Consider the following 17,274-nt stretch of genomic DNA (forward strand, 5'->3'; position numbering starts at 1 on the left):
TACAGCGAACTCTGAATCTCACATCGTAATGCTCACACGTAATAGTAATTATGAATGGATTCTTTTAAGAGTGTTCATTGTTTCAAAGTGTTAAAGCATGATGCTTACCCATAAAACCAAACATCTAGCTTGAAAGGTTTATTTCAAACATCATTAGGATATGTAAAGAGTAGAAATAAATAGGCAGCTTTCAATATCAAAATTCTGGGCTTCCTATAATATTTCTTCTAATTTGAGTAAAAGCAAATAAAACGTTGATCTTGAGCTACAAAGCAATTTCAGGGCCATTGATTCATTTGAAAATGTGTATTAGTTTGAATTAGACAGTTAAGGCTGTTTAGTACAGGTATCAGTACAGTATCATTAATGTTTAATGTTGAGGTTGATTTCTGGCAGCTTCTAACATAGAAATAATCCAAAACAGTAACTTTTTACCAAAAAGATGAGTATTTCAATATGTGATTTTTCAGTTTCACGACACAGTTCATTCACATAGCAGCAGAAGCTGGCACTCTGTCTGGGATTTGGTGGGAATCAAATTGAAAAAAGCTTAATTCACTTCTAATCCCTCCATTAAACAGTAGTCTGTCATGACAATTTGCTTTGTTTCTCTTCATTCAGACAATACATCTTTAAGAGAATTATCTGACCTTAAAAAATATTTCTCTTAGCATCCCCTGGCATTCTAAAGAGTGCTACAGTGACACGTGGTCCTGCACTACAAAGGCCTGAAATCCTCAGATAAGAAATACAGCCAGCTGCGTACTCAGAGCTGAATGCTGAAGGTAGATCGTATTAATGCTATAGTAAGAAGGAATAATAGAAAATAAAGCTGGTAATGACCCTAAGAGGTCATCTATTCCTATTCTTGATGGCAGAATGCACTGGATCTAAACCCTGTCCTACCAGTGTCTGTTGGACCTGTGTTGAGGAGCTGCCAGCAGCAGAGGTTTGGCATTATTGGCAGGCAGTCTGGCCCTGCGCTTGCACGTCCCAGCTGCTGAAAGCATTATCTGACGTCCAGCCCAAACCTGCCTTTCCATAACTACAGCCCATCACTCTGCTCCTGTCTGCTGTGGCATGGAGAAGAGATTATTACCCTTTGCCTCCTCACAGCAATGTTTTATGTATTGAAGGTGGTTATCTTGTCCTATCTCTTCTGTTGTGTAATGGACCGAGCTCCTTATTTTGTTCCCCATGAATAACATCCTCTGCGCCTCACACTGCTCCTGTTGATGTCCTCTGTCCACCTCCCTGGTGGAATTCAGTGCTTCAGGGCATGCAGGATGCTCTCCACCCAGCCTCATCAGCGTGGAGCTCGATGCAGGGCTTGTTTTGTACATCTTCCAGCAAAGTTCCTCTTTATGCAGCTCCATACGATGGCTGCTGACTTTTGCTTATGGTGGATGGCAATCTGAACACAACACTGAGGGTCTTTTCTCTGCATCACCAGTTAGTCAATCACTCGTAATCCACTAATTGGATGACTGTTACTGTCGAAAGACAGGATTTGTCTCACCTATCTAGCATGCTGAAAGCTTCAGTATCTGTACTGCGCTGGCTGTTGAAGGAGCACTGTACTCAGTGGAGAGAAACATCTCTGAAGAGCAATTCATCCCATCTATTTTTGGAGAGCAGGAATTGGGCTTTAGGAGTGCTTATATCTCATCAAGATCCGTGACCTCGCATTGCACGCCTGACATTCCAGTGGTCGAAATTAGCAGAGATGAATTTAAACCTACATTGGTTAAATGTAGGCTTGCATCTAAATATAGTGATGAAGGGGACAGTTTCACGAGTGGGTTAAGCTGATTTAACACTACTCTGCTGCTAAAGGGAGGATCCTGCCTTCCCTTCATACCCTCTTGATAAAATGTCCACAGAATGAATAGTTCATACAGTGTGGGAGCTGTGAGCTATTGTAGTTGTCTTCAGAGCGTAACCACCGAGGAAGTGCTCTGAATAGCAAACGTATCCGCCTCCCTTCCTCCCTGTTGGAGCTATCAATGCCACATCTGTGCGTGAACGGCAGCACGAGCAAAGTGCGAGTCATCAAAGTGCTGCTGCTGCTCGATGAAAAGCAGCCAGGCAAATTGGGAAGAAAGAAGATGAGTCATCAAAGCTACGTCCCCATTGGTTAAAAAACAGAAGATTTCAGAAAAAGTTGGGGGAGGAAAAAAAAAAAAAAAAGGCTGTTTAGAATGGAGGGAGGGGAAAGGGTTACCTGCTCCCTCCCTGTGGCCGGCACTCCAGGCCAGCTTTTATTCACATATCTGCACCCAGGGGTGTTGTTATATCGGGTAACGGCTGAGCCCAGCAGAAAATGGACCTCGCTAAATGTAATCTGATTCTTTGCTTTATTTCTTTCCTGCAACTCTCCTTCCTGCTTCCCCTGCAACATCATAATTTTACATTCTTGATAGTATGTCTGCAACTGTGTGTATAAAGTCAAAAAAAAAATAATCTCTTCCCTTGCAAGTGCTAGAATTTTAAGGGGAATGATGAAATGAGAAAAATAGCAAGTAACAAAAAAATATGATTGATCTGTATGCTGAAGAGGTGCCATATGTTTTATGTGTCTAAATGCAAAGTCGTTGAGAACTTGCAGGTTGTTAGAGCTAGAGTGTTTTGCTACTCTTGCGCATGCAGATTGCCTGCAGCAGCTGAATGAGAAACCGCTGAAGTCCACAGCTCTAAGTGACCGGTCACTACTTGACACAACTTTATAAGACCACATTTTCACTGTGGGGATGACTGAGCACTCTCACAGCTTGCCCAGTGAGGTTGTGCAGTGTCCGTCCTTGCAGGTCTTGCAAAGCTTGCTGGACATGGTCTTGGGCAACATGCTCTGGGTGTCCCTGCTGGAGCGGAGAGCTTGGACCAGATGTCCTCCAGAGGCCCTTCCAACCTGTGATTCTGTGATGAATTTCCATCCTACATCAGCAAAGAGCTCAGATTTACGTGTCTCTGCCTATTTTTCCCCCTTGACTTTGTTGAAGAACTCATTGCCAAGCCCAAGGTGAACCGACCCAAGAAGCCTTGTTTCTTCCTAGCAGAGTGTGGAGCTAAGTTTGCACAGGCTGAAAGCGCAGATGAACTTCTGGCACGTGTAAGTGGATGCTTGCTTGACAGTTTGGCCCACTGGAATATCTTATTCTGGCTGGGTCAATACATGCTGGCATATTCTGCCTGCAGGATTTCTCTCGTTTGGGAGACCAACAAGAGGAACTGTCAAACATAAGTCAGAAGATTATGGGTCTGTCGGTAAAAAGCAGGAAAGACAAAAGCAGAGAGGATGGGTGCATAAAAGCGGGTTTGGTAGTTTTTTTTCTGAGAGGGTATTGATGAAAAGAAAGGACCTACAATATTGCAGCATGCTGTGACAGTGTGGTCAATAAAAAGTTTATTTTTACCCAATAATTTAAAATCTTGACCTCAGCTGGGAATTAAATATATATGTAGTTGAACTATACTGGGTAAGTAAATAAGAAATGATGCTCCCAGCACAGCGGGGACCTCAAGTGTTCTCTCTTTTTGATCTGACTTGCAAGGGACTGTTGATAATGTGTATGTGCGTTATGAGCATATGCGTTGTATTCCTGCAGGAAATCAAGCCTGTAAATTAAACGGATACACATGCACACATATATATGAGAAAGTGTAATTCAATTATGTTCTATTACTTTGGTTCTGCATATGAAATAATTCACAAAACCGGAGGAAATGATGTCTTCTCATTTTTATTCATCATAGATGAGTGAGTTGTCAAGGACATAACTTTCTGCTCTACTTCTACATGGCTATTAAATTGTTAGTTTACTTTTGTATTTCCCAGCGATCCTCAGAGCCAACTGTGACACTTCCTCAGTTCTGTATACCCAGTCCAGATACATATATTTGCCTCATTGTAATTATAACACACCTTGGCACCAGATTTCTTCTGTGTGCTACATCAGTGTCAAATGTCTTTCTCCTCTTGGTGTAGACCTGTCTCAAATACCCAGCCCCGGCAGCAGTACAGACTTTTCTGCTTTCATGTTCAGTTAACATCAGTACTGGGTCAATAATTAGATGTTTCCAGTCTCTCTGCCAGTGATCCCATGGCGGCTCTGTTTAATGTTGGAAACACTCTGCTGTAGAGCTAGGTTGTCATGTCAGAGGTGCTCGGTAGGCTGATGTTGTTAAGCACATATATCAGGGTGCTAATGATAACTTAATGACTGCTAGCTTTGCGCTGGATCTGGCAAACTTTTGCTCAAGCCATTAATCAAAAGCAGTGCTTGCTCTGTGCTGTTTTATTACTCCGTGAGGATCGGTGTATGTCGTGGACACCTCTTGTAGTTAGTCTCTGTCTGCATGTCAGCAGTGCCCAACTTGTCTTGTGTGAACATGTTAATACTAACTAAAACCAAATTGATTTGGTTCTGATTTTAATTCTCCACAGGACTGGTCTGGCTGGGCCTCGGTTTCTGCCCCGCTGTACTTGCAGTAGCACTCTGTGACGCTCTGCCATGCGCTGTGGCGTTCACAGCCAGGCTCCACAGTGCTGTGAAATACGCGGGGTGCAGAAGCAGTACTTGCACACGAAAGCCTCTGAACTGAAGTCCCTTTAGAAAGGCTGCAGCTGCAATATGAATGGGACCTGAGCGGCTTCCCTCGCCATGAGTAGTGCCTTGTTCTTCGCAGGGGAGGGCTCGCAGCGGCACTGCGGCTCCCTTTGTGCCCTGGCAAACCAACCATGACTTGGAAATGTGGGACTGGCGCTCGGAAACCCCTGCTTCTAAAGCACGGCAAAGACGCAGAGCTCTTTTGAAAACGGAGCCATTCTCATTACGGTGTCCAAATAGGATGTTTGGAAAGCTTGTTTCATGCACTCCCCCGTGGAAATATTTACCAAAGCTTGCTATTGTTGTATTACAAAGTTTATTATTCCTATCAGAGAGTTGAAAGAAGGTTTCCGCTGGGCAGGTTGCCTGGCCGAGTCTGCGCTGGTGCCAGGATGAAGGCTCTGGCTGGGAGATGCTTTGCTTGCCACACCTGGATGGCCCAGTGTTTGTCTCATGAGTGCGGATGGCTGGTGGTCATCTAAGGGAGACCTAAGCCAGGGAGAAACCTTGGAAGTGGCTCTGGGCTGGTAACACACTCCACTTAGTAGGGACTGGTTTTGACGGGGACGTTTTTGCTGCATTAAAATTCCGTACAAATTTGTGATTTCACACGTGAGCACCATTGGTGTCTCCGCCAGTTTTGGTATTGGACAGTTGTGTTGGCCCCGATGCTGAACTTCCAAACCAGTGCTGAATATTGCTTAATTACACAAAACTGAGGACATCAGCCCTGATCTGTGTGTCAGCATATCTCCATGACCCAAACGTGGTTTTGTGGTATGAAGGGATGGAGCTCTGGGGCTAGGAAGAAGGAGAAGAAAAGTTTCAGACAGTTTGGAAAGATGAGCAAGAATGAGGATAAAAGTAGTAAATAAATGACATAATGCATGATTAACCAAATTCAGTCATACAGCAGTGGAAAATAATAAAATACATCCCTAAATTAAACCTTCTCGTGGAGTTTGGAGGGATCTCGTCAAGATTTAAGCAGAAACTGAGGAACTTATTCCTAAGGCAGGAGGCAGCTGCTTCGCAGAGGGAACTTGTGGCTGGCGTAGTCACGCATCTTTCCTTTTGATTGCACATCTACCTGCTGGGTTCTGGGGGCTTTGAAGCACTTCGATCTGAAAGTGCCTTTCATGTAAGAAGAGCCCTGTGTAAATGTGGCAACCAGCCAAGTAGCCTGCTTGGTGAAACTAACTTTTTGCAAAACTTGTATAATAAAATGAAGATTGGAGGCATAAATCACTGGCTTACTGGCATGGCAATATGCTTCTCTTCAAATGATCTCAGCTGAGACCGTGTGGAAGCTTTTTAGTGAGGATGTGAGGGTCTCCACCAGCCTCAATGCTTATCTCTTTGTGCCTATCTAAAACTGAACAGGCGTGATGTCAGTACGGGCTCCAGCCTTGTGTCGGGAAAGCAGGGCGGTCTGTAGAAGTGGAAGGGAGCGTGGCTCACCCTCGTATTTCTGCTGTCACAGAAGGTGTGGATGCCACTGGGTGAAACCACTTGTGCGCTGGAGGCTGAAGCGAAACTCCCCAAAGCAGTACCGAGAGCAAACACAGCTCCGGCATCTTTCAGACTTGTGCCAGGAGCACACAACTGCACATAGTGGCTTTTTCAATCGTTTCATTTTAACATGAGTCAGATCTCTTGGAGAAGTCTTTATCTCCTCTTCCTTCTGACTCAGCTGCATGATTTCCTGCTATCAAAACAGATATCGCAGTTTGGGTTTGGGCTGGGACTGCACCGTGGCTCTCCTGGCTGGGTTCAGTCATGCAAGATGCTTTACAGGTGCACAGGGTGCATAAAGACGTGCAGAGCCCATTAGCATCACATCTAATTCTGTCCCTAACGAGAGCCGCTGAGAGACATTTCAGAAGAGTGTATAAAAGCAGTGCAACAGACAGATATGTGATAGTCTGTCCTCCTGCTTGACCAAAAAAAAAAAAAAAAGCCCTGAAGCATGAGTTTTAATAGTCCTTCAACAATATTTTGGTATAATCATCAACTATTATAATTGCTCTGGATCATCTTGTCATCTTTATAAATGCCTGCTCTATTTTTTAATCACGTTGGACTGAAAATGTAGCATGGCAATGAATTAAACAGTTCTGTTTTGTGCTGTGTGTGTGTTTAAACCCCAGAATTTACTGATAAATGAGACAAAAAACCCATTTTAGAGAGAGGGTTACGCCAAAATTTCAGTCTCCTGAAGTGTGCAAGGATCTGAGAGGGTTTGCAGAAGCCTGGGATTGTCTTTTGGCAGTACTTCTTTCTGTCATGAAACTAGAACAGGGAGAGATCCCACAGGGCAGCGAGCTCCGTTTCCCCAGCCCAAACCTGAGCTGATCCTAAACCTTTGGTCTAACAGATATTTGCTTGGGAAATCTGGGGGAGAGGGATTCGGTGGCAACCCTACGCAGTCCAGTTCAGGGCTTACTGTCCCTCCTGTTACATGTTTGTTTGTTTTGTTTTTTCTGTGCCTTCACCACTGCTGCCAGTGCCCCAGCTCTGCATTGCCCCTCTGTGGGAAGGGCAGCTGCTTGCGGCTATGTCGCTGCAGCATCCTGTGGGAGCAGTTGGAGGTGTTCCTGTGGTCTGGGAGGGGAAACATTTCTGGGTGGAGTAATGCAGAAGAGCTACCCAGCGAAGCAGACCTGTAGAAAGCCTACATGCTGTTAATTAACCCAAGTTTATTAATACAGGTCATCCAGTGGGTGACTAAACCAGTGCTTTAGCCCTGTTCTTTTCCACATCCACGTTTGGCACAAAAGCAGCTGCACATTGACTCCCATCCCTGCCCGTCCCTGGCTGAAGGAGGAAAGGTCAGTGTTTGCTGCACCGAGAGCAGAAATGAGCTCTTGGAAAGGGGAAGCGTTGGGCTGACAGCAGCTCTCAGCACGGAGGGACACAGTCCAAGGGACCTCCAGGAGCCTTGCAGCCTCTCCATCCCCCAGCCAGAGTCTGGTAGCATGCGTGTGACGTTCAGCCAGACCAAATTCTGTCACTGCTGCACTGCAAAGCTGAAAATAAGAGGTTCTGTGTTGTTGGTACGCTGCCATAAAGTGCTGATTGTCTGTAGGACTTCAAGCAAGGAAATATCAAAACAATAGATCATTGTTCCTGTGGTTTCATATTCTCTTTGCAATAGACATTTGACCCTTTATATGCTACAGTGAGTTTCATTTGCAGGAACCCTTAGTATCTCTTCTGAATTATTTAATATTCTTTGCTTTAAAGCAGGCTTTTCATGGTAGTCATTGAACGTGTTGCTGGATTTTTGTTTGTGTTTGCCTGGTGGGGTAGGTTGTAGTTAAGTGAAATGTGTGGTGTAAGCAAGGAGAAATTGCTGTATGCAAACCATAATTTTCATGTACTTACTGTTTTGAGTGCTGTGATGAAAAGGATGTATCACAGCATTTTTATCAACATCAGCTGCTATCTTTGTCTCTCTACCTGAAGGATGGCAAAGGGCCCCCTTTCATCTGGAGGCTTATGAGGCTATTATGGTAAACAGCAGCACCAGGTTGGGTTGACATTGTTGGAGCTTTCATCTTTTGTTCGAAGTTTTGAAGCGTTATTTGTGGTTCTCTTGTTCCCCGTCTCATGGCTGGATGTTCAGTGAGAGCAGAGAACAGCTTCTTGCCAGAGTTGTTAAAGAAAAGTCATTTACCAGGGTGGGGAGGGAAGGAGCAAGAGGGGCCAGCTGAGCTCTACCCAAGCCCCACGTTGGGTGACGACCCTGCAGGTCTGAGCTCAGCTCGAGCTGCACACCGGGTGCCTGGATCCCTGCCTCCGCCACTTTCTCCTGAACAAATACTGCTACAGCATGGCATAGGACGTGCCACCCAGTCTCATATCTCTAATCCCCGAAGACGAGTCCATCAACTGGTGGATGCATCAGCCGATGACAGAGATTGAGGTCGGGGGCTCACACTCAGGCCGGTGCTGCTTGTTTGCTGACCGTGTTTTTAGCCAAGCACCCAGCCTTGTTGCCTTTATGTCGGTTACACGAGCCCAGTAATTGACACTGGAAAGTGGCCGTGGGATCTTGAGCCTGGAGGAGCTGGAGGAGGAGGCTTTGCCCGTGAACCTCTGTGCTCCTGCTCTCCTGAAGTGTTTCCTTGGCCGGGGCATGGCCCGTTCCTGCTCTGCTGGGGGCGGGTGTAAAAGAAAAGTGCTTTCCCTTCGTGTGCTGCCGCTTGTGAATGCAGAGAGCCAGCTCCTCCTGGGTGAGTGCCCAGTAAAGACAACTCCTATTTTGTAATTGACTTGTACTTGCCTTTAGTGATTATTATATTCTTTTAATATCAAAATAAGATTCACATATAAAGCAGAGCACACAGAAATATCTCTATAGTAACAGTGATAATGATATGTCATTTCCGGATGTAACATTTTTATTTCCTTTTATTTTTATTGTCACCTTTCTGGTTTTCTTTCCCTAGATTTTACGCAAAATTTCCATCCTTCACCTTTACGCACACGTTTGTCTAGCACTGCTGTTTTTCTGTGCTGGCAATGTGGGTTTTAGGCTTTGGCTCATCCTTTATGCAGCTTGGAGTATTCCTTCAAGCAACGTCCTAATCCAGTAAGGGTGGATTCCTCCATAGAAATTGCAGCTCAGCATCTAAAATGGAGTGCCCTGCCATGTCGCTTCCTACTGAGCATTTCTGTTGCTCCCCGTATGTCGTGTGCAGGTATTGCAGGGAGAAGAAGAGGCAAGGAGAGAGAATTAAATTTAATCTCGGGCTTCTCCCGTCTGAGAGCAGCAGCATCTTGCCATTAGCCCGTGCTGTGGTGTCGTTCAGCTGGTGTGGTGGTGGTGCTGCCCAAAGGCCCTCAGCCCCCTGCCCGCTGTGTGGCAGTTAGCAGGGGCCTAATTAGCCTGCACCTCTCCCACCTGCCAGCGAGGGAGGGGATGGAGCCAGGGCTGTGCTGTCGGCTGGGGCTGCCGGGCGCACAGCCCAAGCAGGATAAAAGGGTTCGAGCTGCGTTCTCCTGCTTACAAGTGTGCCGGGGGTGTCCCACGGGGTGACCCCTGCCTCGGCAGACGCGACTCAAACTCTACAAATTCCTCTCAGTTCGCAGCCAGGTCCCGGGGGGTTCATCAGGGAGGCGGGCGGATTAAGAGGGCTGGTTTTCAATGGAGAGGATCTGACTTGAAGAGAACAACGTGGCTTCTGTGCCAAAGAAGATTGTTACTAATGCTTTTCTTCCAGGGTTGAAAATCTAGCGTGCTGGCACCTATCCCATGCATTATACATTACTTCCCAAGCACGGCCGCGGGGCTGTCTGCACGTAAATCCTCACCCGCTGTTTGACAGCGAGGGACAAGCAGGTGCCTGAGCAGGGTGCGGAGCAGGGGACGCGTGGAGCCAGGTGGAGCAGGAGGATGGGGAGCAGCCTTCTCAGAGTATGCATGGTCCTCCTAGGAGCGCCGCAGCCGAAGCCTTTGCTGATCTTACTTGACTTGAGTGTGCTTGGCCAGACTGAGCAATGGCACAGATATTGCCCCACTACACCTTCCTTTTCCTCTTGTGTTTTGCAGCATCCCCTTCAATTAAGCTTCTTGTGGACGACCCAATAGTGGTGAACCCTGGGGAGGCGATCACCTTAGTCTGTGTGACAACAGGAGGGGAGCCAGCCCCCAGCCTGACGTGGGTGAGGTCCGCCGGCGTCCTGCCCGAGAAGACGGTCCTCAACGGCGGCACACTGACGATACCTGCCATCACATCGGAAGATGCTGGCACATACAGTTGTGTCGCCAATAACAATGTTGGAAACCCTGCAAAAAAGTCCACCAACATCATTGTAAGAGGTAAGCTGAGCTGGCAAACTAACAGCCTTTACGTTGGAGGATAAATTGAACCCTAACCTGACGGGATGGCTGCATTCACACAGTGGCACCATACATTTCCAGACGTATTTCTGGTCAGTTCTAGTAATGCATGAAGTGAATTGGTGCTGGCTTCAGGTAGCCACTGGCTCTTGTGCTGGGTTCCAGCCCCCTACTTGGGGCTGTTCCTGGGGTGAAGTGGTGCCTCTGTACCATGCAGATGCAGCAGCTCTCACTCAAATCAGGGACAAATGCTTGCTAAAGGACACCGTGTCATTGTCCGTGAGTAGGGAGGCTTGCCCTTCCTCTGCACACACACTTTTAGCAGAGCCCTGAGAGCAGGGGCTGTGGCAGAGTTTCCCTTTAATGGGTCCTGGAGACATCATTTCCTACCTCATCCTTTTCTTCCTTCCCGTCAGCTGAGCATGTTACTGAAATTAAGGCTGTTGTGCATGCTGTGAATCTGCTGCCATCAGACAACTGCTCCCTGGGTAGGAGCTTTAGATTAGTATCTATGCTTTAATTATGCTAAATAGCAGGCTAAATGTCTGTCTTAGATAAAAGTAAGAGAAGAGTGCTTTCAGAGCAATTACTGCCAGGTGGAAAGAAACTCTCCCCTTGTTTACCGCTTTCTGGGTAACCCCAGGAACATGGCCAGTTGGTTTGAAGGCGGGGTTCACTTGGCTGGTAGGCATCATCTGAGTGGATTAATCTACCTGAAGCAAACAGTTCATCTGAAACTAATTTTCTATAATCTGATCTATGAATGCTACTGAAACATAAACTCCCACGCCATAGGAACTTTAAATAATACCATGTGATTAATCATACTCAGGAGAAACTGCTGTATAAGGAGCCAGTGGTGTGAATGTTTTATGAGAGCCATAACCCCTGTTCAGTTCTTATTGCCCAACGTATTATGCTCTTCAGCAGGACGATGAATTAGAAGCTATTTCTGTTCTGGGGGTCAGGGAGAGAGCATCACATCAGCCTAGGTCTGCAGGAGTTTATCAGAAGTCCACAGATTTATTTGTAATATTGTATTTCCATTCGAATTTTTGACATTTGGCTTAGGGGTTTTGTTGTCAAGAGGCAAAAGCAGTGCTGTTTCAAGAACACAGCATCAACATTAATTTGCTGTGATTTACAACGGTGATGAGGTTGTGATGGGAAGATGTGAGTGAAACACACGCTCAGAATAAGCAAAGGGAGAGGAAAGGCTTTGTGTGAAAGAAAATATGAGTATTTTAATTGACCCAGCAGACAGCACCAGAGAGCCCAGAGGAAAAGCCAAGTCCCTAGCTCCCTGCAGATACAAATTCCATGAGTCATAGCATAATAATGATATGCCCTCACATTTTTATTTATAGAAGCCCATGCCTATGAGATGCCTAGGAGCTGCAAGATGTTGAACAAAATATCATTAAAACATTTGAGGAAGGTTCTTTTTTTTCTTCTGTGTGGCTGTTAATTCTGAGAAGCAACCACCACAAGGAACATCACCCCATCAAATCAGTGAAGTGCAGCCCCCCGGTACATGGCTGAATGCTGTGATTTTTCCCCTTCACTATTATTTCTGTTAAAGGGAAAGAATTGTCTTTAAAAAATCTTTTTACTCTGGCCTTAGTTGATTTATTTTTACTAAAAGGGATGCGGAGTTTAGCAGTGAAATGTGAGAGAAATTTGCACCCAAGTTTGGATTTTACTTTGTGTATACGTTTCTTAGCATTTTGCCCACAGCTCATTGCTTCTCTCTCTTTCATCTCTTTTTTTTTGTTGCTGTTTATCAGGATTTTCACACAGCAGCTGAGGAGAAAAGAGTATTTAGTTGAAATGGCAACTAAGCCTTGCAGGAGAAGCAGTTGGTAATTGGAGTTTGCAGCTTCTCTCAGGTTGGACTACCAATCCCAGGACTAGACAATAATCCCCTAATCTTACACAGATAGGAATGTAAAATCGTAAAAAGTGCCATCAGGGCTTGGATTAAATTTGTTCCCCTTAAAACTTACTAAATTTCACCGTGCATTTATCCAAACATGCCTTTATTGTGTGTGCTTCATCCAATTGATGCTACCTTATCTTCCAGCAGCTCTTGATTTTTTTTTATTTTTTTTTCTGGGCATTTTCTTGTCTTTGTGGCTGACTGCCCAAATTCGTAAATACCCATCACACTTTCCTTTGAATCCATTATGAATGATGCCATATGACTATCATACATTTAATTAAATAAATCTAAAATCAGAGAGAATCCTTCAGAAAGAAATAAACATAAATACATAAGTGTCCAGGGTGCGAATAACTGGCTCCTGTGACTGCCATGCACTGCTCCAGCAGCAGTGGGATAGCAGGTGCCACTAGTGGTACTGGTTTGCACCCTCCTAATATGCATAAGCGTTTAATGTGTGATCTCTTTGGCTGTTACTCATTTTTCTCTTCTTCCAGTGAGCATTGGCATGGAAGATGTTCTGAAAGTAAAATAGACCAAAGCTGCCATTGTAGCAAGGAACCCATTTAGTCATAGACATCTTTGGATGTTGTTTTTTTCCTCTTTTTGCCTGTATATCTTACAGGGAACTGTAAGTCCTTCCAACAGAAACACGCTGCATGCTTGCTCATTGGTTCACGTGAACGCAGGTCCCTTGCAAAACACCAGGCGGTGCACACATCTGCTGGGAAAGAGGCTCCCTCGTTCGCCACCTGCTCAGGCAGTCAAAGTACCACTTGCAGATGAAGTAAGGTACTTTATAGGTACCACTTTCTTAAGCAAGTTGTGAGCCACAGTTGGCTTCCTTTGTCGCCATTCTACTGAGCCATTGGGTCAGTGCCTTTCTCTTCCACCCATCAGATAATGTTAGTAAAAGTTTTGCTGAGATGGAGAGCAATTGTGTGGAGTACCATCATGTCATTTCTTAAGAGGCATAGATTTAATGTAATGTCTTCCATTTCCTCTGTTTGCTTTGAGCGGGAGCTCACCAGAGGCAAATAAACGACGTGGTGCATGGGGCTTTTCCAGCTGGCACAGCTGCCTCTGCAACAAGGCCACATGTTGTTTACCTGGTGAAGTCCCCATTTAGTGAGAAAGTCTGCAAAACACAGCCATTTTGAAGAATGCCATTATCAGTTTAACTCTACCCAAAGTTATTGCAGAATACTCCATTCCATCAAATACGTTGTCATCTGTCAAGGTGTCTGGGTCAAAACAGAGAAGGAGGAAATACTACCTCATTTCAGCAGAGCTGACTGCTCACCAATTCTAATTGTGGAAGTTTCTCAGTATTTCCTTTAGATTAATGGGTTCTTTAGATGGTTGCAAGTCTGCTAGCATTTGAGCGTTGGTGGGTATTCTCCTCAGTGGCATCTTCACTTCCTGCTCTCAAACTGATGAGTAGAACAGCTTCCTTTACCATATTTCTAGACAAAACCATTAGAAAGCAGAGGAAGCTCTAAGGGGATCTTGACTCCTCTCACTCAAGTGAGAAAAAGACTTTGCTCTTGGACGTATTTCACTTCTTCAAAAATTTCTCTTAGGATTGTAGAAATTCTATTCTATTCTTCACTGCATATTTGAAGAAGATGTCACAAGGCATTAGAGTAGAGAAAAGGTAATATTGACCTCATAATCTTCAAGACAGTGCATAAAAACACAATTGTCACAATACCATTCAGTTTTTGGGTGACAACTGAAAATGTCAAAAGAGGCAGGAATCAAGATAATCATATGCCAACGGCTTTTGGAAAATTGTACAGCTTCAACATGACTTGAACCAGTACTCAAAATTATGAGAACATGGAAGAAAAAATATTCCAAAGGCACTGTGAAGGGGAAAATGAAGAAACAAAAAAAAATCTCTCTATAAGTACCAGTATGTTACTGAAGAACTAAAGGCTTTTGCTAACGAAGGTTGTAAGGTGGCTCCTCCATCCAGGAAGAGAGCAAAAATGCTGGGTAGCATCTTTGAAGGACACCTATGCATCAAGTAGAAGCAGAGAGATGTTTTACAGGTCTTCAAATATGCAGCACTGATATTATTTGGAAGGGTGTCAATGTGCACAAGCTCAAATTTGTTACCTCCTCAGCAAGTTCTTCCTTTACCTTCTTTAAAGAGACTCCTTCGTCTCTTCCACTGCAACTGCAACATTATTTTAATGCCAGTTGACTCTGACTCTGTGACTTTTCCTTTCTGTGAAGTGGAAACATAATGTCTAGAGTTAATTTTTCAAAGGGGTGGGATTCCCTGTCAGTTTAAATATAAAATAATAATTTTAAGTGACCTATGCTCTACATTAGCAGAAAAGCTTTTGCTGAACAAAAAGCACTCTGGGGAAATACAATTTAAGGCTGAGATTGCTGGAAGTACCTATCTCATTGTCTTGAAAAAAAAAAGATCCAGATTGTGAAATAAATGATATTTTTCTTGCTTTTCTATTAGATTTAACAGAAAAATATGCACTGAAATCTGGTATTTCTGATGTCCATTCCTGTACTCCTGGTTTCTCTTCTGTTTGCCCATCACAGCTCTGTTTATCCCAGAGCTTTTTCTTTGGATTTTCCCTTCTTGGCTTAGAGCGATTGTGTGACATAAAGTCTAAAATAACATCTGCATGGTTATACATCAGCACCTTTGCTGTCACCCCCGGGAGATATCAGGTGCTGTTAATAACAGAAATGGGAGCAGGGCTCCCCACGGGCTGGTGCCCAGTGCCAGAACAGAGCTATTGCTCACAGGTTTTATGCAAAAGGTGGGATTTGGGTCTTGGCAGTGCATATAAACATATTAACGAGGACATATTAAAGCATATTAACAGGGCACTCTCCAAATGCCTCTTGAACACTGGCAGCCCTGGGGCACCAACCACCTCGCTAGGAAGCCTGTGCCAGTGTCTGACCACCCTCACGGTAAAGAAATGTTTCCTTATGCCCAGTCTGAACCTCCCCTGGTGCAGCTTTGTGCCATTCCCTCACGTCCCTGACTGCTTCCCCTCCCCAGGGAGCTGCAGAGAGCAAGGAGGTGGCCCCTGGGCCTCCTCTTCTCCAGGCTGGACAACCCAAGTGTCCCCAGCCTCTGTCTCTCCAGGGAGTCAGCAGCACCTCCCCGGTTGGTATCACCGGCAGGCTTGTGAGGATGCACTCCTCTCCTGCATCCAGAACATGGATAACATCGTTAAACACAGCTGGCCTAGAACTGGGCCCTGGGGGACACCACTGGTGACCATCCCCCAGCCAGGTGTCGCCCCATTCACTACAAAAAGCCATTGCCAGCCAATTCTGATTCTTCCACCAAGAGGTGTGCCCTGTGACTGGGGTTGGGATCAGACAAGATTTTAGCCTAGAAAACCCGATCTCGTGGCACATCCAGCGTGTTGCTACAGTCATAAGTTACTGGTGCGCTATCCTAAAAGTTTACAGCTCTGAGAATGAATGTGTGAAAAAGTCAGGCTTCAGAGTTTAATAAGTCCATTTATTTTTATTATCTGCAATAGTACTCTCAGGCATGTGTGTTCTCTCCCAGGCTGGGCTGTATTGTGGACGAGTTCATAAAATGGTTCCATATAAAAATGTAGATGGTTTATTGATTCTTCTGCCCTTTTGTTAGGACTTCTTGGAGTTTTTGTGTACAGAAATCTTATTTTTAAATAAGTTTGCTGCTCTGCCACATCCTGTGCTGCCTGTCAGGCACCACTTTTCTATGAAGGTACAAGAGTGATAGAAGTGACATTTGTTTCGTCTCTCTCCTTCTGGCCCTGGCAGCGGGGCTGCTCCAGGTGCCCATGTTCTTTCTGCAGTAGAGAGCAAGGGAAAAAGTTATCCTCACTGTCTCTTGGCTAGTAAATATGGACTGCTGATACACAGTAATTTCTTGTGTGTGGGTGTGGTGTTGTAGTTTAATATTGTATTAGACCTTGGCTGATTAATACACGATGAGGTCTGTGTAGTCTTAACAAAATCAGCATTTTGTTTTGACAGAAATAGAGTTTTTCAAAATTTTGTCTCATCCTGAAGGAAAAGAGAGAGAAAAAAAAAAGCACATTTTTTTCTTCAGTCTGACATTTTGATGACCTTGAAATGTGTTTTAATGTACTTACTTGTATCGCATCAAACAACTGTGAATGAGGCTGGTAGGTCTCTGACAAATAATTTTGGAAAGTTCTATAGGATCCTGATTCATTTTTGGGGCATTGAAGTGTGAAATAAAAGGGAAGCGTTGATGGGAAATGCATCCCGCCTTGGAACAAATCCAGGCTGTCATGAAGCCCTTCGGTAGAATAAAGCTCTCAGTGCCGGGGACAATCCAGTGCCAAAACCTTGGAACCTGGGCTTTGCTTTGGGTTTGCAGGAAAGGCAAGTACTGTGGGCTGAGTTTCATTTGCAGTGTGGGCAGAGAGAAGAGTGAAGATTTGCAAAGGATTGCTTTTTGGCATCCAGGAAGGCTCAGCAAGGCTATTTTTTTTATTATTTTTTATTTCATTTTTTGACAGCTTTGGCACAAGAACTAAACTTTATAAAGGCATTGGCCCTGGAAAACGCCCAGCTGTAATGTTCAGAGGATTTATAATTTGTTTGGCAAGTGCACAGCCCACTGGGGATTGTGTCAGCTTCTCTGAATTGTTTAATTTGTATCCCTGTTCTTCCCTGCCCTGCGATGAGACTTGCAAAGTTGCAGTTTGCCTGCGAGGTGGGTGGTCTGCGGGATGGGATAGCCCTGAGCGCACAGGTCGGGCTGTGATGGCACGCGGCTGTGCCTTGGCAGGCTGTAACATCATGTCATAGGAATGCTCTTGGTTTGTTTCGCTTTCTTCCGCTTGGGGTTTCAAACCCTCCCG

At 45.0% G+C, this 17,274-nt stretch overlaps 1 protein-coding gene across 1 annotated transcript in view; it reads left to right on the forward strand.

Moving 5' to 3' along the window:
• Nucleotides 1-17,274, forward strand: part of MDGA2 (MAM domain containing glycosylphosphatidylinositol anchor 2) — a 334,490-nt gene that overhangs the window by 176,013 nt on the left and 141,203 nt on the right. Inside the window, exon 6 of the mRNA XM_050711142.1 lies at nucleotides 10,165-10,434. Coding sequence (XP_050567099.1) covers nucleotides 10,165-10,434 — 270 coding nt within the window. The remainder of the gene's footprint in view (nucleotides 1-10,164; nucleotides 10,435-17,274) is intronic.

The sequence above is a fragment of the Cygnus atratus genome, chromosome 5, assembly GCF_013377495.2.
Source record: "Cygnus atratus isolate AKBS03 ecotype Queensland, Australia chromosome 5, CAtr_DNAZoo_HiC_assembly, whole genome shotgun sequence".
In the NCBI taxonomy this organism is placed as follows: Eukaryota; Metazoa; Chordata; class Aves; order Anseriformes; family Anatidae; genus Cygnus; species Cygnus atratus.